Genomic DNA, 27205 nt, shown 5'->3' on the forward strand with positions numbered 1-27205 from the left:
TGGTAAATTGTTTCCTCAGTTCCAGATAGGATTAGAACGGTGATGCATTAAGAAAGTGAATATATATTATTAACCCAGAGTCAGTTGTATAAAGACATTGTCCTGCTCCTATGATTCATTAAAAACTTGTTTTCAAAGTCTTTTTCTTTGATTTACAGTATCCACAAAGAAGTGAAATTCTGAGAGAGCAGCAATCAGTGCACCCTAACCAGCTTGAAGTACCACTCTGCTGCAGTAAGATCGGTAGTTAATTTGTTCTGAGAAAAGTTAGTAAGAAAAGTTCAATTGCATTATTCCAACTTCTCTCAATTGATCCAACTACTTCTGTTTGGTTGCTTACCTTGGACAAAAAATATCACCTCACTACCCAAAACAGGATATATACTTTTTCTCTTGAGCATCAAAAATGCATGCACAGAAAAGCCAACAGCCCTGTACTGCAACATGGCAACATGTGCTTTGGCATGTGTGCGATGACTACAGCTCAGACAATGCATGACTGGTCAGACACAGCTCTTTTTAAAAAAACAAAATGGACTGAGCTTTAGCCAGCATATTCTACCCAATTTTAAATGGACACAGTTGTAAAACAGAAAAACTGAGTGAATGGTCACACGCAACTGGACTCTAAACCAGGCTGTACATTAGCTCTGTTCCAGGCACAATGCCAATTAATAACTCAACCTCCAACTTCAACATCAAAATCAGTCTCTGAAATTTCTCACCTTGCCAGCTGAAGGTTTCCTTCCTGAAACATGGGATACAAATGAGTAAAACCTGGTCTTCTCGATGCTTTCTACAGCAACTGCTTGTGCTGAAGTGTTGTCCTTGTATGACTACCTAGTCATCCAATAAAAGTAACTTTTTGGATGAGCTGTATATGCTTTCATTAAATAGCTAGACAATTAATTTCTTTTTTTTTTTTTCCGTACAACCCAATGTACAGTAGCATGATCCATAAGTCATACCTCCCAGCAACACTTCTTTTTTTCCTCACTTGTGTGAGACATGGTATCTAGTTTAAGCCTAGCATGAAGTTAAACTAGTATTCTGCTGCTGAGATAAGATATCTGAACTATTTCTTAATTTTTTACACTGATGAGAATAAAAGCTCTTTGTAGGCATAAAATTAATTTGTATGGAAAAATACAAACTAAGTAGTACATTTTGAATGTAATTGAGTGAAACCTAACACTTATTTTTCTGATTATGTGATCCACTGTGCCTTCTTCATAATTTATAACTAGAATGGTCTAGATGCATGACTTTTTTGTGTGTGTGACAGAAGTATCTTTCCATAAGTATCACTGAGTTATTTCTAAACACATTTCTCTGCTCTGTGCTGTTTGCTGTGTGTGCTTGCTTTCCCAACGTAGAGCTTACAACCTCCTGAGGTAAACTAGCCTTAGCTATCATCTCCCCACAACAGCACTTAAACTGTTTAATACTTCTGATTATAAAACATGACTATTACATGGTGCAATTATGCATGCCATTTACAAGAAAATTCAAAAATTGTTCGTTTAGTCTGCCACTCTCACCCTAGATCTGTAAATTACAAAGAAACAGATTAAGTTAATGAAGAACTTCACTACTACATGATATGTAGTACAGCACAGTGATCTAAATTATTTCATTTTGTCCTTCAAGGAAAACTGGGAAATAAATTCAGTACTATAGAGTGAGTGTTACAGCTAATATCATGTGAAAAAAATAGTGTCTCAGGAAGAAAGGAAAAAAAAAAAACAACAAGACAGCAGTGACACAGAAGTGTCAATTCAGTAGAAATTAGGAAAACAGACAGTACCAAACCAATGCTGTTTTCAGCAACTTCATTTTACTTTCAACAATGTTTTAGGATTCACTTAATAGCTGCAGAATTTCATTCAGTAATGACAAAACATGTTTAAATTTTAACTCTCTAACTTTACAGCACAAGTAAGCAGGCTGCAAGTATTTAAATATTCTTCATAATATCTGAGTAAGCTAATTCTGATTATCCTACTGTATAATTTTGATAGTGGACATTTTACTTTCCTGTTTAAGCAGAATTACAGCATTTATATACAGACTTACAAAAAACAAGTGAGATTTTTACATAGATCAGTCGCCCTGTGTGTCATCCTGAACTTCACATTTAAAAAAACACTATTTCGTTCAAAGCTATACAGAGCAAAAATCCAGGAAAAAAAGTATTTTTTTTTTTATTCTATGACACTGTGTTAATACAATAAATATACAAAACTTCCGAAGTATTCAGACATGCAACAGAGGGACAGAAGAAGTGTGTTTGTACAGAACCATGACATTCACCAGGATGGCAGAGCATTGTTAGTAATTTACAAAATATACAAACATCCCCAGATAAATAAAACCAACTCCTAAATTACATATCAATGACTACTGACATTCCAGTGTTTAAACTTCATACTTTGTACTCAATTTGCCACAATACTACAAAATGACAACTGAAGTGGATGCCATACTCTAATAGTTAATAAGAGACTGTAAAATCTCATTTTAGTTAAGTAAAAAATATTTTAACAAACATCAGCCGTCTGTTGCCAAAGCTACACTCAAACTTTTCTGTCCCTTTTGGGCTGCAAAGTGTCAGAGACTTCTGGTTTAACAAATCATGTGTACGTGAATCCTGAATTTCACATATGAGGTTCAAATCTGTATTACTTAACCCATGACATTAGAAATCAGCGTTCAGTATACTTTGAAAATTAAATCTGTTTTCTGAAAGAATGTTTAAATATTTGGGAAAAAAAAATCTACCTGCCAAATTCAGGTTTTATTCTGAAAGTTGTTTTTTTTTTGTTTTTTTCCTCCATAATATATTATGCTAATGTATGCTGTTATGCAATCTTAAGCTTGAATTTAATTGCAAGGATGTTGTCCCTGGGATTCATACTCAGGAGCTATCCAAGAGAACTGTTTAAATTAAATTCAAAAGTAATCCATATTACAGTTCCTAGATAAAACACTCAAATTTAAAAGATTTTGAAAAGAACAATCATGTACTGCTAGAAGTGTGGTACCTGTTCTCAAGAGAAAATGAATTATTTTGTCTAGAAAGCTTTTAATAACATTCCACGCAAATTTAAGTTCAATGCTAGAGTGTCTAGTAGTGTAAAATTTTAGAGCCCCTGTACAGTAAAAACTAACCAAACTGCTTTTAAGTTTGCAGAGAATATTTAGAAGAAAGCATATTTGTTAAAATGATCTTCAGCATAGGTGAAACTGCTACATTTATCCAAATTCAAGTTGGATTTAAATAAGTTAATAAAAGAAAGGAGGCTAATGCAGACTAATGGTAATACTGATCAAGGGATTGAGATAAGTTTGTGGTTTTTTTTTAATGTTATTATTGTTATTATAAATACGCTGTAATGAAAAAGACTTAATCTATGAAGGTCAGTCCACATTCAGAACATAGAGGGGCTTAGGAAGCTTATGACTGATTCTCACTAATTGTGATTCTTCTTAAGAGCTGAATTAATTTCAGCTACAGTGACATTTCACTAGTTTGTATGACTTGGTCCATCCTGTTTTCACTTTCTAAAAAAAAGTTAAAGAACAGCCCAAATACTATGCATAAGACTCATAAGTCAATCAAGGAATATCAGATAACCTTTGAAGGACAGAAACATTTATAATAAGACCTGATTGAACTCTAGAACATTGTGATGGTACGTAGCATGACTGACTGTTCAGTTCTACTGCACCAATTTAACCTCTTAGGCCTTCAGTTCAATGGGTTAACATTTGACTTTGTGAAAGATGTATATTTCTCACTTTTCCAACTCAAAATAGTTAGGAAGCTTTTATTTTCAGCTTAAATCAAATCACAGAGATGGCTGAGTTATGTTAAAATGAATTCAAGTATCTGTTAGATGCCATTGCTTCAAAAGCTTGATTTTAGACAATATTCCTGTTAGAAAATTAAATACTGTATATTTGGACTTTTGGACAAGCAGTAAACAGAGTGACTGACAAGGCTAGAGATTTAGTACCACTTGCAAACACAAATCTACTTTAAAAAAAAAAAACCTTAAGCACAACAAAAATATCACTGCATATAAAAGAAAGGAGTGACGCAAAAAACTAGTGTTTTAAATGTCAATATTCATTTCTTTTCCAGCAAAATGATTACTCCAAGAAATGAATATTGAAATTAAAAATAGTAAATATATAATCATTTAGGTCTGTGATTGAAACCATCAATTAACTTCCTTAAACTGTACATTGCATTACACATCCTGTTACAAAGAATGTTTATGCACCATTGTCATTTCTCACAGGTAGAGAATGCTCCATGAAAATAGATATAAACAAAATCCATAAACTGGTGCAGGTAAATTTTGGACCAAAACACTACTTAAACATGATTAAGTAACTCAACAGTATTCATGCACGCTTAAAGGTTTATACCAAAAAACTTATCTAAAAAAAAAAAAAAAGGAAAGAATTTACGTTTACCCTACTTGTATTTGTACTCCAGCAGCAGCAGCTGAAATTGCAGAAGTATCAGCCAAACCTAACTTACTACGTCTCTCAGTCTACCCCACTTCTTACACTAGAAATAGGGAAAACAGTTATTACAAGCAAATATAATTGATCCAAAGTGCTTTCCTGAAGTTTAAAAACAGAAGAGTGAACCACTAAAAAAACTCCAAATTCCTAATGTATTTATTTGAACATTAAATACTGCAATTCATTTTCAGGCCAATTGTTGAAATATTTGTCTCCCATACGATACGGAAGGTTCTATGTTAGAGATAGCAACATATAACAGAAGGGCAAAGAACAGTTATCTTTTTTAAAAATAAATAAATTTATAATAGAAGAAACCAAACATTTCCCATTTTACCCATGCACAGCTGAAGAAGAGACAAACATGCTGTGTGTATTTTGTTCTAGGCTTTTAGGGAATATAATAAGTGACCGGAATATAAAGAACAATCAAAGAGAACCGTAATGACTTCTGCATTTCTCTACATTCGGTTACCCTTGAACGCGTTCTGAGCTGCACTGGTTGCTGCTGTTGATGCGGCGTTGGCTGCAGCAGTTTGTACAGTTTTGTTGGACATCACTCCTGTTGCAAATTCTTGCTGTGCTTTCTCGAAACTAGCGCCAGTTGTGCGGTAGAGACCATGCACCTAGGGAGGTGTGAAAGCAGTGAATAAGGTGTGAAGACCCTTCCATTTCTTAGTAAAGTTAACAGCAAAGTCTCAAACACAAAGCAGAGGTCTGTGGTGGAGAAATCTGGCTTGTTTGTGTTTGGGAAGGTCCGCAATTAATAGAATTCTTTTCCACAAATCCTACAGATTTTCATTGCTTTGCTGCATGCACAGCAGCAGCAATAGCAGCTGTAGCAATACTTGTAGCTTTTTGCTGTTTCACCAGAATCTCATAGGTCTTTACTACATGTACAGTATCTACTGTCTGAAACAACGTATTTAAATATGCAAACAGACTGCAGCCTTAGTATTACACAGGGACCATAGCTTGCAGAAGCATCTTCTGTCTCAATTTGTCTACAGCTTGGCCAACTCATTGAGTTAGAGTTAGTAAGTGTTCAGGTTAAGAGAAACAGCAGGACACAAAACCAAAAAAGTTTTTTTGAATCCATTGTGTCAATAACACCCTCAAATATTTTTCTACATAATTTTTTAGAAACAATTTATCTGATTTACATGTTTACAAGAACCTAGTAAGCTAAACTCTTAGTGAAAATAGTATAAAACATGCTAATAATGCTGATACCTGTCTGTTAAATTAATGTGATGATCAATAGCTCTGCAAAATAAGCATGGATATTGAACAATATATGGCTTACAAAGCCTTCAACAATACACAGCTATAGTACAACAAAAAACAAATCCCTAGTAACTTCCAATTACTTGAGCATTAAAATTACAAAAAAAAAAAAGTGAATTAAAAATTCATAGCCAATCAATTCCTTAACTAGCTGACAAAATGAAATGTCAAAAAACTTTTTCATCCCTGTGAAGCAGTCGAATTAAGGTTGTAACTTTTTTGTTAGAAATGAAACAATTTCCATCCATAAAGGTGTACCATGTCATATCTGAGTATGCAGGGTTTTTTAAATAATCCAGATGCATGTGGTAGAAAGAGTGTTAAAAAAAAAGTTCTACATTCTTCTTGTTTCTTTCTTTCTCCTATCCCTGGATATTTATGCAGAAAACAAATAAGGAGAAGGGAAACCTACAGTTTATGCCTATAATTTCTAGCTTCCTGTATATAGGACAGAAGAGCCTGGGTATGTGAAAACTTTCAATCATAATTGTGAGGTAGATAGAATTATTAGAATTGCTAGCACATCATATGCAGAATTCTCAATTTAATCAAAGCAACATCAAAAACCTATTAGCAGGGTTATTATCTAAATGTGGACCTTCTGGATGGGAATTCACAAAAAAGAACCAAGGGAAAAACACACCTTTGAGGTTTTATTCAGTGTAATCATTAACTGTCAACATGTTAAAATCAATTTCAGGAGAAAAATAAAAATGCTTTTCTGAGGTTCAAGGCATCTCTATCTTTTATTGATTTTAATCAATGATTAAAATAGAACAATGGCAATGATTCTAACATCCAAAATTTAGCAGTCATTTGAGTCACATTGTATTTCACTCAGACTGATGAATTAACTACCACAGATTTGAAAATTGCAACCTCATATCTACAGCTACAATCTTAGTGAATTCACTTATCCCACTCACTGTGGGCTTACCTTCCCAACTTACTTGAACTTACTTTTCCCCATCTCAGTTTGCAGAAAATAACTGCATTGTAAGAACAGCTGAATTTAACTAGAATAACAGCTCAAGAAAAAAAAAACAAAAAACAAAACAAAACAAAAAAAACTATAGAAGCACAAATGTTAATATGTAAGGCAGACCCCAAGAACATCATGTCATACCCATTACTTTGAGCGTAGCTCTCCCAAGCAGGGAAATAAAATCTATATCAAACATAGAAAGAGAAGAGTGGAATAAGTAACTTACCTTTTTAAACATAACTAATGAGATCACAGCAGATGCTGTGAAAAGTGCAGCTATGATTATCATCATAATGCCAACTGGAATACTTTTATTAAGACCAGTAAGAGATGAAATCCATCCACTGAAGAAAGGAGAAAAGAAAAACTTTACTTTGCACAGCATAGGAGCCACTTAACAACAGGTTCCAAATCAAAGTGAAGCTTTATAACCTCCTGGTCCCAATCAACTTCCAACACTTTTGAAGAAAAAGTCAGGAAAACTGTGATGGTTTGTTGATTGGGATTAATGTTATAATTTTTGAAAGTGGAAAGGAGAGCATCAGATTAACCTGCTACAAGATTGCTGTATCTTTGACATCTCTCCATTTTTTGGAAACTGAAACACCACTGAAGTACAGTATCAAATTTGAAACCACAAAAACAGGTTGTCTTATGGAAAATAAAACATCAAGACAGGAAACTTTCTTCCAATGAAAAGAGCAAAAATATTCTGTAAACCTAAAGACCTTAAAAATTTCTTCTGTCTGCTTCAAATTGCTTTGATATATCTGATATCTAACTGGACTTCATCACAAATCTCCAAAATTCAAACTGAATTTAAACAAAATTCTAACGTCTTCTGACGATCTGGATACTTTTCACAACCATATGCCAAGTATTGTTAAAACATATGTGGGAAGTTGTCCCCCTAAAATTACTTCTTTTTCCCCCCCATGTCGATCAAGGTCTCAATTAAAAAGGAAAACACTGGATTTGAGAGCAAAAATTGTGAAAAGGGGTTTTTCCTTATACTCTAGTTCTAAAACAATATTATTTTGTTTGCTGTACAAATGTTTGGAATTTTGCAGCAAAATGTCACTGATACAGAGAAAGGTCATTACCCAGATCCAGTACTGCCAGCCAGTCATAGTTCTCCATATCATAGCATCTGGCTACTGTAACCATGCTTTTAGTTAATTCTATTTTGTTTGGTTATTTATTTTTTTTTCCTCCAAGAACAGTATGATACCTAACAGCTTTTCCATGTAAAATCTAAATATTACACCCTGAAGCTTAAAATAAAAGTCATATATATATATAAAAGCTTCAGGAAAATGCTATACACTTATAAGCAGCAAAAAAGAAAGATGAACAATTCTGAGCTGATTCATACAAACAAGCTTTTCAAATTATATCTAAGATAGCGCACCATATTCACTTGAATACAATGTTAACCCATTCTTCGAATTTTAGCTGAAAATTTCATTAGCAAGTAGGAAGTATATTAATATAATTACAAATAACTGAATATACAAAACAGCATGTAAATGACTATTATATTATGTCTAAATTACTCTTCATTTTTCTCTAAGTTTTCCTTTTTTTTTAATCCTAAAAATAGATCACATAACATCTCTACACTCCACTAAAACAGAGGAGATAAAAGCGTAGTCCTGGGGGGCTTACATTGTACAATAAAATTTTGAGAAGCCAAATAACAGCAGTACCTCACACATATTCACTATTTTTCCCTAATTAAGAGCATTTTAAAAATGCCTTTCTGGGTGCTAAAATTAAAAAATTTCAGTGAAAACAAAACAAAAAATATATGTGCGTATATATATATATATATGTATATATATATATATATACACATATATATATATATATATTATTTTATATTATATATTTATTATATATATATATACATATACATATATATATACACATATACATATACATATATATATGTATTTTGAAAAAACACATTGCAGTTGCTGTATGAAATTTGTGTTTTCTGTAGCCTTGTATATTGTCTGTCAGACAAACAATACTTACCAGTTTCCCCATCTTTGAAATCCTGCAGCTTGAAGTACATGTACAGCAAACTGACAGATATATACAAAGAAGAACACAAAGAATCTGAACGAACTGTCACTCCTGAAAGAGGGAAAAAAAAAAAAAAAAAAGATTACATGTAGCCAGGAACAGAATGACTTAACAAATGCTACAGTGAATGAAGAATAGAAGTATACCCCACTTTCAGACTGAAATTTACAGCACTAGCACTATGGGAAGAAAATCTTTTACTTGCAAAAGGAAATAAAATCTAATATGGAATTTCTGAAACATAATGGAGATCACAATACTAAAGCAGCTGCTGTTTGAAAGCAAAATACACAAAAAACGCTTGCTATTTCAATTACTTAAGTGCCAACTTGAAAGACTGAAAGTGTTAAAAGCCTGTCAAAAACAGAAATACAAACAAACAGGGAAAACCTCACAAAACTCAAAAACTAATGATCACATGATCTGCATCCTACCAAAGTCCTAAAGAACGTAAAAATCACTAGTTTAGTAACTGATTTAGGAACCAGATTTTGCTATTGGTAACATTTCTCGTGGAAGGGAATTTATTTTCATTTCTATTTACTCAACCAGTTCAGTTCAATAATTATTTCATTTTCTGCTGAGCAACTGAAACAAAGTTGAAAATGCAAGTAGTAGATTTCCTTTTCCAACCAAACCATATTCACTAAGAAAGGCTATGGATTCACAAAACCTAAATTTCTGAAAAGTAATGTATCATTCTGAATTCCTCCAGCAAATCAGGAATAATAAATATTTATAAAAATCAAGACAAACCAAAAAAAGCCTGCTAAGAGAGATATATCAGATTTATAACCTGTTAATGAGAACTATCACTTGAAATATTCTCTGTATTTTCAGTTGATCACAGTTATCCACGTTGCTCACCTTGTTTTTAAGCCTTAAGGATATAAGAATTGTATCATATATGGATATAAGAGTCATATAGTCATAACCATGTAAATATCAAATCATATAGTTTAACTTCCATTCGCACAAGCTAATATTAAAATAATATGAAAAAAATACAAGTATGCCAAATACATACTGCTAAAAACTGAAAAGAAAAATTGAATTTGATTATTGTATACTCGCTCTACTCAAGAATCTAGGTCTATGGTAATTGCAGACATTGCAGTTCATTTAACACAAACATTTTTAAACAGAGTTTTATGAATTTAATTCAGGAAGCCAAAAATTTAAGATACCCTTAACTATCTGCCTGCTTTTCTTTGTGCAAAGGGATAGGAATATAATGTGAGTTTTCCTTAAAATTGTTACCAGCCCCCAATAAAGTTAATTTCCTACAAATACTATGTTAATGGTAAAATCTGTCAATGCTTTAAAGAATACTCTATGATAGTTCTAAATAATCGCTATCTAATAATTACAAAAATTCTGGAATGTTAATGCATTTCAACAAGTGTAATATGTATTTTTACCATATCCTAAGTCACAGTAAACTTGTTACCTGAAGGCTCCATAAAGTGGTCTGTACCAGCAGACAAAAGAACAAGGTGTAAAAAGCAAGAACCATAGGATACTCAATCCAAAATCAACTCCTCGTGTAGCATCAACGTAAAACCAGGCCAAACATCCAAAGATATTAAGAAACAGTGTCACTGTATGGACTGTAGAAGAAGAAGAAAAAAAAGCAATAAAATAAGTCTTAATTAAATTATGTTAATATAAGAAATTATTATAACTGTTATAGTAACACATAAACATTTTTTAATACAATATAAACATGCTGACAATAATTAATATCCTTTCTCTGCAATAAGCTCGTTTTTATACAGTCTTCTGGCTTTCCACGCCAATATTCCCAAGTGAAAATAATGAACAATAAAAATCAATTATTATCAGGTATATGGTGAAGAAAAAACTGTCATAAAAATTAATTTTCAATATTAAAAGGATGAAAAAAGACCTTTCCACTGCTGCAGTAATTGAGACTTCCATAGTAGCTACTAGATACAGATATTTGCACTTTTTAAATATGCTGTTTGTTTACTTTCTCTATAAATGCAGGCTATCAATTTTAATATTACCATATGAATCTATTGTATTATTAAGTTTAAGAGAAAAGCTTATAAATGATATAAATTCAAACAAAATTTAGCACTGTACATGCTCTAATTTGAAAGGAACTTAAAAAAAAAATCTTTTATCCAAACACTGTGCCTTACATGTAGTAAAGCAAAAAAACCTACTTAGTAAATATATTTCTCAATAAAACAAAATCATGGTACAGCTTAACGATCTAATTTCAATTAAAGTAAATGCACTGGCCTTATGACTTTACATACTTCACTCTTGGAACACTCTTAGAACAACAAAAAAAGATACAGCAGTAGTGTGAAAGACTACAACTACTACTTTCATGCTATCTGGCACAGAAGTTAGTTCTGCCAGACAGTTAAAAGATAAAAATGAATTTGTCTCTTTTTAGCAATACCAATGATTCAGGAGTGATTCTGCTATTTCAGAGGATGGTTTCTGTCCTTGTACATTTGGATGAAGTATAATATTTATAAGAAGAATGCGCAAGCAGTTTCTTTAAGCGCTAATTATTTAAGGCCAGAGAAACATTTTAATCATTCCAGTGGAAGGTAAGGTTAACAGAACTGGCATGTTTATAAAGAATCTGAAAAAAAGGCTATTCAAAGAACACTGGTTCCATCTTAACTAGTGCTTAAATAAGCCCTGAATCAACTTAGTTTAAAAAAATGTTTAATCAAAATGCACACATCATTGCATGTAGGCTGAAGGAACTCAAAATAGTTTCCTTCAGACAAATTTACATATTTTCCACTAAGAGTGACCAGAAGCAGAAAACTTTGTAATTTTATATAAAGAGCACTCAAAGCATTTGCACATCTTAACACTGTTCCAAGTGACAATAACTTCACTGAACACCTAAGTGTTCAGAAAAATAAAGCCATTTCCTAGTCTAGCTGTGGACAAGCGTTTTTTTCCTCTCTCTCCTTTGAGAAAAATGCGTGTGTTTGGTTGTTCCCCCCTGACCTCCCAAGGAACCAGCTGCACTGCCAGCCTACAACGGAATGCCTCACATGGAATGGGATGCCTAAGGAGAAGCACCACAAGACAACAACCTTGAACCATATCAGAGTGGCTTAAAATGTAGATTTTTTTTTTTTTTTTTTTGGAAATGAGGGAAAAAAATCCCTCACACGTGGGCAAAGTACAGGAAAAGATAGATTCTAAAACAGACTTAGGTCAGCACAAACATAATTCACTATTCACTTCGGAAATTCACCCTGAGAGAAGTCTAGAAAAAAAGAATGTCTCTTGATACACAGACCACTAGCCAGCCAACACACCTCATGATTGTTCATTTTTAAATGAGCTTATGACAAAAACAGCCACCACATGCCACTAACAAAAAAATCCATGAGCAGAAAATAACAACCTATTGCACAATAGGCAAGAATTGTAACAGGATGCAGGAACATGAGTGCATACTAACAAAAATGTGAACTTTTATTTTTTCCCTCTACACAGTATTTTAAGCCTTCAAGTAAAATACTGGACACAGTTCACAATGTCCAATTCTGGATGCCGCACAATAAAAATGCCATAAGAATAAGGAATGGACTAAACACCAAATCCATCAGGCAGCAACAAAAGAATTAGAACTCTAGAAAACGTGACCTACAAAGAAAGGTTGATTGAACTATACTAATTTACTCAAGAGAAAATAACTAAGGGGAGTAAATGTGTGCCTCGTAACAACAGCAGATAGAACAAGTAAAATTTCCACCAACACTGGAAAGAGTCTTTGAAGTGTCTATCCTTGGAAGTTCTTAGGAAATGGCAAGACAAACATCACCACAGACAGACATATATACTATATGATTGTATCCTCATACACAAGAATAGATGAGCCAAGAGTCTTCTAATGGAAAAATATGTATATAAAAGTTGAACCCTTAGGCTATATTTCCACCATCATCTGTAGTTTAAGTCATTTGTCTTTGAAAACTTGCAAAGGTCTTATTCATTGAAAAAGGAAGTGTTCACATACTACAAAAAGTAACAAACCCAAACGCCACAAAAGTTTTCTATGAGATTAAAGACCCCTTCAGGTCTTTGTAACTTCAAATAAGAAATATTCTTTGAAAATCAGTTCTGTTCTTTTAGCACATGATATTGGGCTGTGAGAGCAACTACAAAACACAGGCTTTTGAGCCAAAAACTCTTTGGTGTCAGATAATAATCAAGAACCATGAGATACTACATTCGTAACAGCATACAAAGATCTGAAAACTGCCCAGTACCACAGAGACAGGAAAACTGCCACTCTAACGACAAGCTTACTACAAAGGTAGCAAAACCAAGACAGCAGAGAAAAGCTTCATTGTCAGCTGACAGAAGCCATTACTATTCAACTGCTGTAGTTCAGTATCATGTGGAGGCACTCAGGAAAAAAAAAAAGGCTCTCCCCACTGAGAAAAAAAACTGCAAAGAGAAAACCACATCAAAGAATCAGATAACTCTGACTTTTAATACAAGCAGAGAAAAGATGGATGAATTCACAGGAATAAGAATACAAGCAGCTTTTTATTCTCATGATATAAAGTACATATAGATCTGAAACAGGTTAAGAAGTTTCTTCAGACACTTAATGTCCAAGAATAAAGATATTAAGATTGCTACTAACCAAGCCAACACAGACATACAAGAAATAGAAAGGTATGTTTTTAGGGCAGCTAAAAAGGGACAGGAAAACTAACTTGCTTTACAAAGTGTGGAGCAGCCAGTACTAGATTTATCCAAATGTGATTATCTTCACAGACCCCTAAGCCTTACAAGTCTTTGAATATTCTGAAAGAGGAAGCATGATAGGAAGTACAGCAGCAAGCAGAAACCAGTTGGTTTTGCTATGGTAATGAGTGCCTCCACTGGGGAAGCACACCCGCCCTAATGAAGTATGAGCCAAACCATGTAGATATATTCCTGGGAAAGAAGAGTCACAGGGATTGATTTAACAGCCAGTCCTAAGGCATGGAGCCCTGTACTCAACCATTTCTTTTTAGCCTGAATTAGATTTTGCATTTCTCTTCCTTTATTGTGCCCCTTCCCGAGTAGTCCCTAAGTCAGAGAGTATGAGATATGAAGAAATAGAAGAGCACGAGGACTTGGTTAAAATCTTAGTCTAGCTAGAAGAAAAACGGTCAGTTTGAGAGTGGAAGTCAGCATTTTCAAATATTATTACATCACTGCTTCCATTACTTACTGCTGTAAGAAGCGGAAAGTAATAATTATTAATAATTACTTAATCATGTTATAATTAATACTGTTAATAATAATCAATGTTAATTAAGTATTAATATTCCAGTTCTCACTGCCCAACTCAATTTGTGCTTGAAACATATGGCACTTCTAAAACTCCGTCCTGCAAGTGGACACAATTAGTACCTTAACATATTGGAGTCCTTAATGTGAGACTTGACATAAAGCCTAAATGCCCATCAGATTTAGGAGTACTAATCTCACGTTCTACAACGGTCTTAGTTACTTATTTAAAGATTAATGAACCAGCAATGAATATTGCAAGATGAAGTGGAATTGACTTGACTGTATGCTCACTGCTCATTTGTGTTTTAAGTACATGCTTCAATCACAATCATTGGACTACCAGATTAAAAGGTAAAGTTATGCATGTTTCCTAAATCTGGAGCCCTGAAAAAAATACAGAAAAATTCTGAATTCTACATCCCCTTATTATAATAAAAAATACACTAATTGCACCAGAGCACCAAAATCTTTGAAATTTCCTCAGTCTAAGAGTACTTGTAGGCTCTTACCACACTGGACAAGACAGGCAAAACAAATGTTTTTCATTTGCAAATGTTCATGTGCAAATTTGATTCATTCAGCATTTCTCCAACCACAGCACAGCACCTGAATGAGAGCAAAATTAACTCCACGAAGATTCTTCTGGGCATGTTTGGTGCAGTAAGGATAGCTGTAACATGGACTGATTCTTCAGCTAATTTACTTACACTACTTTTTCTTAAATAAACTAAAGTGCTATTAAGATCATATTGTAAAAATATATCTCATTACAGAGGCAACAAAACCCAAAGTAACCCAAATTCATGTTTGAATTGGCAATTTGGTTTCTATTTAAAAAATACTTACACATCCACAAATAGTACATAATCTTTACTGTCTTCTGGAATTCTACAGGGATGTCTACAGAAAAGTCCTGGTAGAAACATGGACCCACTGGAAAATTCTCAGGAAGAGGTGGCCAGTTATTTTTTCTACCTGCAAATCAGAAAAAAAAAAAAAGAGCCTTATAACACAGCATTTATTTCTGTATACTAGAAAGTGATACACGTTTGCACTTGTTCAAATTGTTTTATGCACAAGTGTTCCACAAGCATATAGACAGCTTGAACTAGCAGAACTCAAATAGTTTTATCAGCAGTCCTCGCACAAACTTCAGAAATAAAATATGATAAATTGCAGACACATTAAGGAAAGTATCCTTGTAAAGCACTAAGCAGGTATCTGATAGTTTCTATAAAGTAATAAGAAAAGAGAAGCCTTAAGAAAACATGCAGATTTGGGCAGAAAAACAATTTTTCAGAGTTATTTGACTTTTAAATGCACATTTTCCTAAGTCCCACCATACACACTCACTCTGTTGAACACAAAGACTAGGGAACAAATGACATTCTTCTCAGAATCCTGATATTTCTAACACTGGTGTCTCTCTAACACTTTTAGCTACTTCCCAGTATAGTTTACAGATAAAGCTTTGCTTCAAAGCCTGTGAACACAAAGAAAGGCAGCTATTTAAATGTTCTTGACTACAGTACAGTATGTCCTACAGCACCAATATGTATGGCTATAAAGTTTTCAGACCGAGTAAGGACGCAAGAAAAGACAACACAGTATCAGACAGCACACTGATCTACTCACAGGCTAGGGTGAGTAGATAGGTTCTACCATGCACAGACTCAGATTCACGTGAGGTAACTGTTAACAAAGCACTTCAAATACTGGATTCAATAGATACATTAATCACTGTATTCCAAAACTAAACTAAAGACTAACAGGGGCCCTAAGGGTCCTAAAGGACTCTTTACTACTTGAAATTGTGACATGGTTTTGCTTGCAATTTCTATTTTAACCATAGCTTTCCTAGCAGTTTGTCTACTAAAATAAATTTAAAAAAATACAGAAAACTTGCAAATCTTACATATTTGTATTATTGAATTATTTTTTACTCTCACTCAAGACAAGATGAAGCTGACAGTTCCGTCCAAAAAGGTCCAAAACAGTGAGTACCCATTGAGTTTACTGTCTCTTCCACTGAAGATTTTATACCTAGACTTCAAGAGCTGAGAATTTTCAGAGGAAGCCTATGAAAGGTAATCAATTAATAAGCCCATCCACATTAAAAACTACTCTGCAGTTTATTGTATGAAAGATATCTGATAACAATTCAGATCTTTTTCTGCAATTTATAGTTACTTCTGTCAGGACTAAAAGTTTCAAGACAGAGTCATAGAAAAGTTCAGATACATTATATAATTTGAGTTACTAAGAACAGCATTTAATGTTCTTTTCCAACCCAGTGGCAAAGGTTTCAAAGATTTCAACAAAGACTGAGAGACAGCTTGGTGAAATGGCTTGATACTTTAGGTATTACTATCTTTAGATACTCATTTTCCAAGATAAGAGAAGACCCAGCTCAGAGTTATTTCCTTTAACGCGTTACTGCCTCAAGGCCTACTAACAAAACTTCATTGACCTGCCTACAGTATGAATGCAGACACCTCCAAATTAGCTTCATGCAGAGAAATGGATTTTTCAGATATGCAAATGAACTAGCTGAAACAGGAAGCAGTACATTTTAACCAGCTTATGTACAATGCTGCACAGGCATAGAGCTGAGCAGACCTACCAGCTTTAAGCTTTAATAAAGCTTAATAAACTTTAATAAGCTTTAATAAACTGCAGTTGATTGTACGTGAAGATGGTGTCCTACATGTTGGAGTTGGACTCAATGATCCTCGTGGGTCCCTTTCAACTTGGAATATTCTACAATTCTATATGCAGCTATCATTTTAAATTGAATGGAAATACAGTACTGCTGCAGAAGACCCTGCCCTGCAATCCTCTTCAGTGCTTCCTCTACACCTCTACGGTGAGTACACCTCGACAGTGTTTCCAAAGGGGTTTCAATGAGCGTGCAAAAGAAATAAACTATCAAAAGCAAAAGAGTATTCTTCTCTTCAGTCATGACATACAATTGCTGATTTCCAGCAATTTTTACACAATCATTTAGTAAAAACCTAACACACTCTTTTAAGTTTTAAGAGATCTCTCATTTCTGTTCAGCCTTACTAAAGAATCCTTTAGATTCTTCACACGTTCTTCAAGAACTTTGCTGTTAACAACTGGAACCTAGTAACACAATAAGTACCATTTAAAGAATATTCTGAAACATGGACAGGGTATTATATTGCCTAAGATATAGATGAAAGGAACAAAACTGTTACTAAAGCCTGGAACAGATAAGTAATCAATCCAGACCATCAGTGCGAGTTACTGATATAAGGTGAAGGGCAATATATGAAGAAGGAAATGAAAAAAATTGCCAAGAAATCATTATGTTGGAGGAAAGGTGCAGAGATTTAATGAAAATATTGAAAAGAATAAATACTGAGAAAATTAAAAATAGTTTAATAAAAGGACTGTAATTCTGCTCCTAAGAACAGCAGTTCCCCATTCCCAGACCCTAGCATGTGACATGGTAGTAATTCAAATTCTCAGGGAATTTTCTAAGCAATTATGCAATTGGAAATTCTACCACTGTATGTTCAATTTCAAAAGGAGAAAAGAAAAAAAAAAAAAAAACACCAGGAAATGATGTTGAAATACAATGGTCAGAATTCTAGATACAACTGAAAAGACCACACAAAGTCAACCTTGCACACAGTATTTTGAAGTCTTTTTCTACTTTCATTCTGAAGTTCTTCCTTTTCAAAGGGAATATTCACATAATATGCTCTTCCAGCATAGTATCTTCAGCTAAGAGTAAGTATATCTTCTCATTTGTGAAAGTGCAGTATAAGAACTGTTTGTACTAAACAGCACAGTTACAATTTGTAGTAGAATGAGATGCTGATCTTGATTATGGGTTCTAAGTGTCATACCAGAAATTAATAACACTCCTTTTGCTATTTGCATGGAATATTATGTCTGTAACATAGCAAAAGTTAAGTAAACATTACAAAAAAAATCAAATTTCTTCAACAGCTATACGTAATGACAGAAGACAAACTAGAGACATGCTTATTAAGAAGTTATTTTACTTTTTCCTCAAAATGCTCCACTTCTAGTCAGAGTTACCTGGATATTACCTTAAAATAAAAATAACTGGGAGGAGAGCGTAACATGTAACAAAGGCCACATTTAAAACTGTTGCTGTAAAAATCTGCACAGGACAAGCCAGACTGCATGCACTGCATTTTATTGACTACATGCACTGTTCCAAATGAGATAAATTTTCTCTTCCTGAAGAGATTATAAAAAAGCATTGTTAAACAGAACAAAAAGTAACTGTAAAACAAAAACAGTTTCTAAGAACTTAAATTCTGCAAGTTAAAAAAGTATTTTTTTCATGCATACCCCCCTGCTGGTTGAGACTCTGCATTTCCCTTTCCCTGCGATCCAGTTCAGCTGCTTTTCTTTCCAGTTCTTCTTGACGCTTTAGCAGTTCTGCCTGGGCCAAGGCATGCTCCTGAATAAAACAGGCATTGTTAGGTATTGTTAAAAAAAAAAAAAAAAGACAAACAACAACTCTAAATATTCCATATCTATCTCATATAATTAAGAATTTCCATTTCTAGATGAAGACTAACTTGGTACTGCATGAAAACATTAAATAACTTAAAAGCAGTATTAATTTCTATAAATCAGTAGGAAGCAAGGCTTATTTATAAAAGACATTCTTCCAGAAGGACATTTATATAATTAAATGGAATTCAGTACCTGGAAGTTATAGACAAACCTTTGCAATTTGCGTGTAAGCAGGTGGCTCTTCTGTTGGTTTCATTATTGCTGGCTGAGTACTGGGTACATTAGGCATTTTCACATTTCCTGGAGGAGCCTAAGAAAATGAGATAATTATAGGGAAACAGTCTCCTATTATAATAAACATGTTTTCATTAAATTTCTGTAAGAGTTCATTAAGTTTCTGTAAGAACTGATCTAGTTGGTTTAAAGGAAGTGTTAATGATAAACTGAAAATCTGATGTGCTACCTGTGATATTTATAACTTTAGGTAAAAGAAGGTAATATTCCATGGTGCAGCATTCTGCTTAGCTGTTTTTTGCATGGCACTGCTTGCCAAAAACACACATTGAATACCATATTCAGTTTTCAAATTCGGGACTCATAATCTATTGCTTAACTATTCCACCAGTAGTTACTGTAGTATCTAGTTTCAAGTACCTGTGCCAATTCGGTCTCTGGTCATTACCAGAGCAGCTTACAATAAAAAAAAAAAAAAAAAAAAAAAAAAAAAAAGCAGCTTACAATAAAGTCTTTGAGGGTCTTTTTTGTTTCTTGTCCTGCTTAATCCTGTTTGTCGTCTCCTCCAATTTTCTCTACATCAAGTAGATCAAGTGTCATAATCTTCAAACATAAGGTACTTACAAACCCTGCTCAAGAAAAGCATAACTTAACCAACAAGCAGATGCTTGCTAGACTAAGGAGCATGACTGCCTACAGTCTCCAGTAAGGAGCCCATCAACCTTTCACAGACACATGTAATAATGTTTAAAAGTGAACGGGCAGACCAGAAAATATTTGACCATTCAAAGATATTTATTCAAAGATATCTACCTTTTAACGAGACTTTGTCAAAGTAGCCTGAAATGCTGCTAATGATTGGAACATGTATATATGCTTATAAATACAGGAACCAATCGTAACACTCATTAAAGATACATAATTAAAGACACCAGTCAACAACATACATACCACATTAATATGAGGAACCTATTACATTGAATATTCTTCAGATTCAGATTTCTGCATTTGCTAGGCTTCACTATATGCCATCATCTATACAGTGCTTGACTTGCTGCAGTCATGACCATGCATGCAGCTGCTTGACTGCACATAGTAATGACTGTGAAAAAAAAACAAAAACCTCCCATCCCTGTGTAAGAGCATGTGCTTCATGGAAGAAATGAGACTGAAACAGTAGCTTGGAGCTGGTGCTGTGAATTCTGGAATTCTAAGAAAGTCAAGAGAGGCTGTGGGACAACAGTTGTTTGGGGATGTTATAAAAGCTACCACCTCAGCAGACTCTTGAGACTGGGGATGGAGACTGGGGACTCCTCTGGGACTCTTCTCCTCCTCCTGAGGACGTTTCCTACTGCTGGAGCCCAGCCCTGTGCACCCTGAAGGCTCTCCGTCCCAGGCTGATAAATGCGGCTACTGCTTTTCTGTTTCCATGTCTGGATCATAGCTGGGTTAAACACATATCCTGATGTCCACAGAAGGATGCTAACACTGCCAGCTACACGACCTGCCACAGGCAAGGCACTGCCAGAAGTCACATAAAACACTGGTACACGCAGTTGCGTGCCATCCCTCCTCTCTCAGGCAGACCACTACTACCTACAGTATGACCACAGACAGATACTGGCACCTAACCCACTCTAGACTCTCCAGCTGCTGGTATGCAGCATGCACAGATGGGGTAGAGTGAAATTACACAGAAAAATAGTTAAGAAAGGATTTAACAGAAGCTGCAGTGATGAGATGCGTGGCTCTGTCAGATGGGTGTATTGACAGACTGCCCCCATCTGCTAAGAATTCAAGAGGAAAAAAAAAAGCACAAATTTTCTTCTTATGTGGAATCTAAATGGCTACACACTCTCCTAGGTAGTTATTTTTGAGCCACAGAAAATACAACCACACCATTCAACCATTTCATTCACAGCATTTTAAACTCATCTTTCCCTAAGTCTTCCTACCAAACTGAAGAACCCATTTTTATAACTCCAATCAAAGCTAAAAAGCAGTGAAAAAAGCCCCACAGCTGCTTAAGATGAAACAAACAGAAGTTTGCCCTGGAAAATCATCATTCAGCTGTAGAAAAGGGAACATGGTTGTGCAGTTCCAGACTTTCCTAGAAGCAAGAAGTCCTTAAAGTAAAGAAGGTACATCTTCAAGCTCTAGCACGGTACTGCGTATCTGGAGAACTGCATGGACTTAAGTAAAAGTCCCACTTGCAAACAAATTTATTATTACTCTGACATACATAGTAATTAAAGGGTACAGGAAAGCAAAAAAGGAAAAACATTGTTTATCATAAAATTTTTCCAGAAAACAGTTAACTTCTTCATTAATCCACAAATAATTTATTAATTTATTTCATCTTCCAAATATATTTCCTAATATTCAACAATCACTAGCAAAAGAGCAGATTAGTAAAATGCATACATGACTGTGAGAAAAAATCTCAATATTTTTTTTCAGACAGGGTCTTCTGTGAAGCTATTTTATTCACGATTACAAAGGCAGGAGTCCTGCAAGCAGGAGCACCCCGCAGAAGTACATCATAACCTTATATTCCCTATTACCCAACATTTGATTCTTCCTGTTTCCTCACTGGCTGAGTACTATAGGTTCACAAACTACTTGATGCTTATTGCTATACCATGTATGTACTATTTTATTTGACCAACCTTTAATTTCTCCTTTTCCTTTTTTCTTCTTCTTCTTTTCTTCTTCTTCTTCTCTCGTGGCTAGAGGGCCTGTGATTTTTGTTTTTACTGATTTCGCACTGCTTGTCCTGTTTTTCTTAGCTATCCTCCTCATTTTGGGACAGTGGGACCTTCCCCTTGCCTGCTTAATATACTCCCAAATGGTATGCTACCGTCAAGCCTGCACAATCACTTTTGAATATGCAATGTTAGCGGAATTTTCCACTGCAAAGCACCTTCTATTACAAAAACACAACTTTATTTCTTGCAGGACAAACAAGCAAGAAGCAGAGAGAATAGAGAATAGGCACAGTAAGCCTTAATACAAACAGGGTCCTCAAAAGAGTGTCGTTTCATAAATTCAATTAACACATAAAATCAGAGAAACAATCATTTATTAGTGAATTACTGTTTTGTTTAAAGCAGTAAACTAGGAAGTTCTTTATACAGTTATTAAAAAGGCACTACAAAATTCCACAAATTCATTTTACATTAATTTACAATAGAGAGTAAGTATAGGCATGCACTAATTACTATCTCTGAAGTGAGCTCGATTAAGAATTAAGCTAACTTATATAAAATCAAAAAGGTATAAAACCAATTCCAATAAAAGTCCTTATTGGAGTATTAGCTAGCTTACAGTAGGTTCTTTACAGTCTCATGTGGTGAAGTATTTACAAGTTGTTGCCTTGAAAAACTATCTAATATAGCAAAGCACTGCTGTAAAAGATTCACAAGACGCCACCTGGAGCACTGCATTCAGCTCTTGGGGCTCCCAGCACAAGAACAAGGACCTCTTAGAACAGGTCCAGAGCAGGGCAACGAGGATGATCAAGGGGCTGGAGCACCTCTCCTATGAGGACAGGCTGAGGGAGTTGGGGCTGTTCAGCCTGGAGAGGAGAAGGCTCTGGGGAGACCTTATTGCAGCCTTTCAGGGGGGACGTGCTGGAAAGCTGTGGAGGGACTCTTTGTCAGGAAGGGTGAGGATAGGACAAGGGGGAAAGGCTTTAAAGTGAAAGAGGTTAACTTTAGATTAGATGTTAGGAGGAAATTCTTCACTCAGAGGGTGGTGAGGCACTGGAACAGGCTGCCCAGAGAGGTGTTGGATGCTCCATCCGTGGAAGTGCTCAAGGCCAGGCTGGATGGGGTTTTGGGCAACCTGTTCTGGTGGGAGGTGTCCCTGCCTATGGCAGGGGGGTGGGACTGGGTGGGCTTTGAGGTCCCTTCCAACCCAAACCTTTCTGTGATGATTCTACATCTCTTCCTTCCCCCTCAAACCTAACAGTGCAATCCATCCATCTGGAGCCTGGAAGACTTCATCCTACATCAAGTATAACAAAAACTAGAAAACAAAACTTGGCACATGCTAAGTAATGTTGTACTTAAAGGAGCAAAGTCTGGCTTACTGGCATATCGAGCTCGTGCCATAGAATTCTGCCCTAATTAAGGTATAATTTACTACGCTTAAGAAATGAAACAGATGCACTTATCGATCTGCATACACAGGGCCTTGTTGGGATTGTTGTTACTGTTGTTACATGGGCTGTTACTTGTTAGAACTAAGCAAACAGATTAGATCCTAGAGATAAAAATCACTGTAAAGACTGTCAAACACTGGAACATGCTGCCAAGTTAGGTCACTGACCCCTGGATTCATTCAAAACTCAGCAGGGGAAGATGCCACACAACGTGATATAGTGGCTTGCTTTGAACAGGGGGGTGAAGAAAATGACCTCCAGAGGTTTCTTGCAACCTACAACTTGGCGTTTATTTTGTCACACTTGTCCAAATGCTATTGATTATTCATCCAAGTGTTACTGGGGACTTGGGCAGAGGAGAGAAATACCTGATTGACTTAAATCACAGGTAAGATTGAGGAGACATTAGCAGAAAGACACATGATCAGCAATTACCTTTTTTAAGGGTGTAATACTAATTACTCAGACCTGTATTGCAAGGACTGCAATGACTTAGGGCAAGCAAGTTTGTGAAGGGTCTAGAAAACAAGTCTTATGAGGAGCAGCTGAGGAAGCTGGTGTTGTTTAGCTTGGATAAAAGGTGGCTATCCCAGGAGACCTTATTGTAATCTAAAACCTTGGGAGAGGATGTAGTGAGGTGGGGGATCAGGCTCTTCTCCCATGCACCAAGTAATAAGACAAAGGTAAATGGCCTCAAGTTGTACCAAGGAAGATTTAGGTTGGATATTAGGAGGCATTTCTTTACTAAAAAGTTTGTGAGGCTTTGAAACAGGCTGTCCATGGAGATCTTCAAGAAATGTGTAGATGTGAAACTTGGTTTAGTGAGGGACTTGTCAGAACTAGATTAAAGGATAGACTGTATGATCTCAGAGGTCTTCTCCAACCTTAATGACTCTGTGACCTCTGGACATTTCTGGATACCATCACATCTTAACATCACAGACAACTGACAACCGTCCAGGGGAACTGAGTCAACCATTTTTAGAGATCCTACTTCACAGATCCATGGTCTTTGACCCTCACAGCCAGAGGCTACAAGGTTCTTATACCCTGAAATTCAACCAGCCCCACTGTACTGCACCTCTTTCCCAAATTGGGCTTCTTGAACAGATCTTTTTGTTTCACTGCTTTGCTGTCACAGCTGTAATGGATGAAGGAAATCAATAAAACCTTTTCTGAAGGGAACAGGCTGGCCAGAGACAATTGCTAAAGACATTCTCTTGAACAGATCTCCCCATAAGCACGAAGTAGGGTACTTACCAGTAGGGAAAAGTTAGAGGGGAGGGGAGGGAGGAGGTTTTGAAAAGAAATCAGGTACAACTGTATAAATGATCAATCTGGTTTTACGTTCAAACTTCATACAAACATTACATACAAATTCACTGTCCAGATGCAAGACAGAAGAAGGGGAGCTATACTGGAATTTACTGAAAAATATGCCTCTAATTAATAATAATAATAATAATAAAATAGAAAAACAAGTCTAATAATTTTTTGTCAATTTTTTAATACTTAAATTTGAAAGTGCATGTTACATGCATTAATGTGTCCATGCATGTTTTATGCACACTGCTCAAAGTACAAGTTCAACATGCACCAGCAAAACTTTAAGAAGCAAGAAAAGATTAAAAGCCTCTTTCAACAGTAAAAAAGAGCTTCTCTTTAACTGTAATTTCATTAAATGATGAAGCAGAAATAATAATTGCCAAATTTCCTCTGTTCCTTGTTTTCAGAAACATAACAAAAGACAAAAAGTCCTCTCCATGGTGACTGCTAGAGACTGAAGATACAAGCTATTTCATCTGACATTTACATTATTCATTTAAAATTGTTTGATTTAACAATCAGAAATAAGATGGGATTTGAAATTTGGTAAGAAAACAAAAAAAGACTCCAGATTTCTCATGTCAGATATCAAGTAGGTGACACTTGAGACTTAAAATCTATGCCAATTCTCTTTCCTCATTAACTCTAAAGTATTATTTTCCTTCTAAGTTTCCCCCTTCAGGTTTAAAGGATGTAAGTTGACAGAGAAAAGGGAAAGGCACTGACAAGCTGGAAAAAAAAAAAAGATAGTTTTTTTCCTGTCCTATCCTGATAACCAAGAAAGAATCGATAGCAAGCACCTCCCTTGGCAAAGGGAGAACACAACTGAGCTAATATTGCCAGTATCAATATTCAGAATTTTAAGTCACTTTCTCCCAGGTAAAACAGCAATAATAACAAAAAAATCCATATTTATGTTTGCATTTGCAATGGAGAAGTGTGTACCGTCCAGCACGTTTTATTAACTTGGAGGGAAGGGAGACTAAGAGTAATAAATACTGTGTTAGTGCTATACACTAGGATGCCATCTTACCACTAGCTAAGATATATAGAAAAATTTGGATTTATAGCTGCAGCATACCACTCTCAGCTTCCCTAAAAGCTTGAGCTATGCATTGTTACTTACACTGAAACATAAATATCATTTCAACTCACACAAGACAGCGATTCTCAACCTGAAGAGCACAGAAATCTACAGGGCATATTTTGCTACCACCAACCTAAGTCCTTTCTTAGGCACTTCTCACAAGTGCCACTATGATTTTCAAATACTAGAATCGGGATTACCCTCATAAAACTGCTCAAGATGGATAATCTTTGCAGCAAAGATAGAACATGGCACAGCAGTAAATCAAAGCCCCCAGAAACAATCTGGATGTTTTTGCTGTGTGTTTTCAGTGCTGCTTAGAGCAGTTTCTAACCTTACTCGAACAGACGATGATAATCCTACAAGCCTAACATTCACGGACACTGCTTTCCTACTTCTGTTCATTAAAGGCAATCACTTCCACTGTCTCTTCTCCTATTCCAATTCCATGCATTTATACATGCCCAATATGCCCTTCTCTTGTACACAGAGGTGGTAAGAGAAGACAGGTGACCACCACAGTGTTATAAGTGTATCATCAGGTATCAAAAATCATTCACGTAAATGCTTATCACTTTGGAATAAATAATTACAAGAAACAGAAAGGAAGGTAAGGGAAGTATTGTCTAAAGGCATGATTACTACTGAACTCGTAGTTGAATACACACTTCACTGAAAAGCCTTGCACAAAAAAATCTGCCAAAAACTCTTCTTTCTCTGCAGAAAGCAAGCTGCTCATTCAACAGACGGTTTTAATGAGTTTGGTAACATTTCAGATTATTCACATGAACGTAGCACCTATTTACTGTATCTGAACACTGAGTCCAAGATTTCCCTCCCATACTTCATTTTTTTTTTTTTTATTTGAGTGACATCTGTAATGAGCCATTAGAATTTCTTTTACATGTACTGCTGACTGTCTGAAGGCAGATGACCTCAACCATATACTTCAGTTTTCCTTTTCCCACAAAGCCACATGTTGAAAAACATGAATAAAACAAGTCCAAGCATCTCTGTATTTTTTTTAAACAAAATGTACTGTCTTTATGACTTATGGTATGTTCAAAGCAATTTTGAAAATTTTCAGGATTAAAAAAAAAAAAAATACAATTTGTGATATTGTGAGTTAGGAAAAAAATCTGGACTTATTTGTTATTGCTGCTTGTAGTAAATATGCTGCCTTTAAGAGCTGATCCAAGACATGCTTGAAAAAAGGGTGCTTCCAACACAGAACTATAACAGTATAGAAGCCATAGCACAGCACTGCAAAGATTTTAATAGAAAAATTCACTATCAGCACATCCAATATCTTCCATAGGAAGTATAAGAGTATGTTTGAAAAACACAGTATTTGATTGCTGGAAGTTATATTGGCAGACAATACTCATCCATAGATTTTGCAGATCTTGCACAAGATCTTCAGTACCAGAAGTTAACCACTGAGAAGTGTTACAGCACAAGTTCTCCATTCCATTCTTTGTATTTTTCTCCCAAGAGCAAAAATGAACACAAAGTAAATAAAAAATACACAAATCAGAAGCAAAAACCAACTGTGCTTCTATGACATAAATTACTCCTTTTAGTACAATATGACTATTCATAGTCTCTGAACTGTTACTTAAAGTAATGTTTTTCTCACTCTGAACAGAACTTTTAGTCAAATGGA

At 35.2% G+C, this 27205-nt stretch overlaps 1 protein-coding gene across 3 annotated transcripts in view; it reads right to left on the reverse strand.

The window, feature by feature from the left end:
* Positions 1-2179: 2179 nt before the first annotated feature.
* Positions 2180-27205, reverse strand: part of SCAMP1 (secretory carrier membrane protein 1) — a 41180-nt gene continuing 16154 nt past the window's right edge. For 2 of the 3 annotated variants that reach the window (XM_038171356.2, XM_038171357.2), the window contains 7 exons: positions 18939-19037; positions 18557-18668; positions 15050-15178; positions 10353-10512; positions 8852-8953; positions 7038-7155; positions 2180-5165 (listed from right to left, as the gene is read on the reverse strand). In XM_038171356.2, coding sequence (XP_038027284.1) covers positions 5001-5165; positions 7038-7155; positions 8852-8953; positions 10353-10512; positions 15050-15178; positions 18557-18668; positions 18939-19037 — 885 coding nt within the window. In that variant the 3' untranslated portion in view covers positions 2180-5000. Of the gene's footprint in view, positions 5166-7037; positions 7156-8851; positions 8954-10352; positions 10513-15049; positions 15179-18556; positions 18669-18938; positions 19038-19465; positions 19508-27205 lie in introns of those variants that run through there. The other variant, XM_072030718.1, reaches the window with a different exon arrangement.

This window comes from Anas platyrhynchos, chromosome Z (assembly GCF_047663525.1).
Source record: "Anas platyrhynchos isolate ZD024472 breed Pekin duck chromosome Z, IASCAAS_PekinDuck_T2T, whole genome shotgun sequence".
In the NCBI taxonomy this organism is placed as follows: domain Eukaryota; kingdom Metazoa; phylum Chordata; class Aves; order Anseriformes; family Anatidae; genus Anas; species Anas platyrhynchos.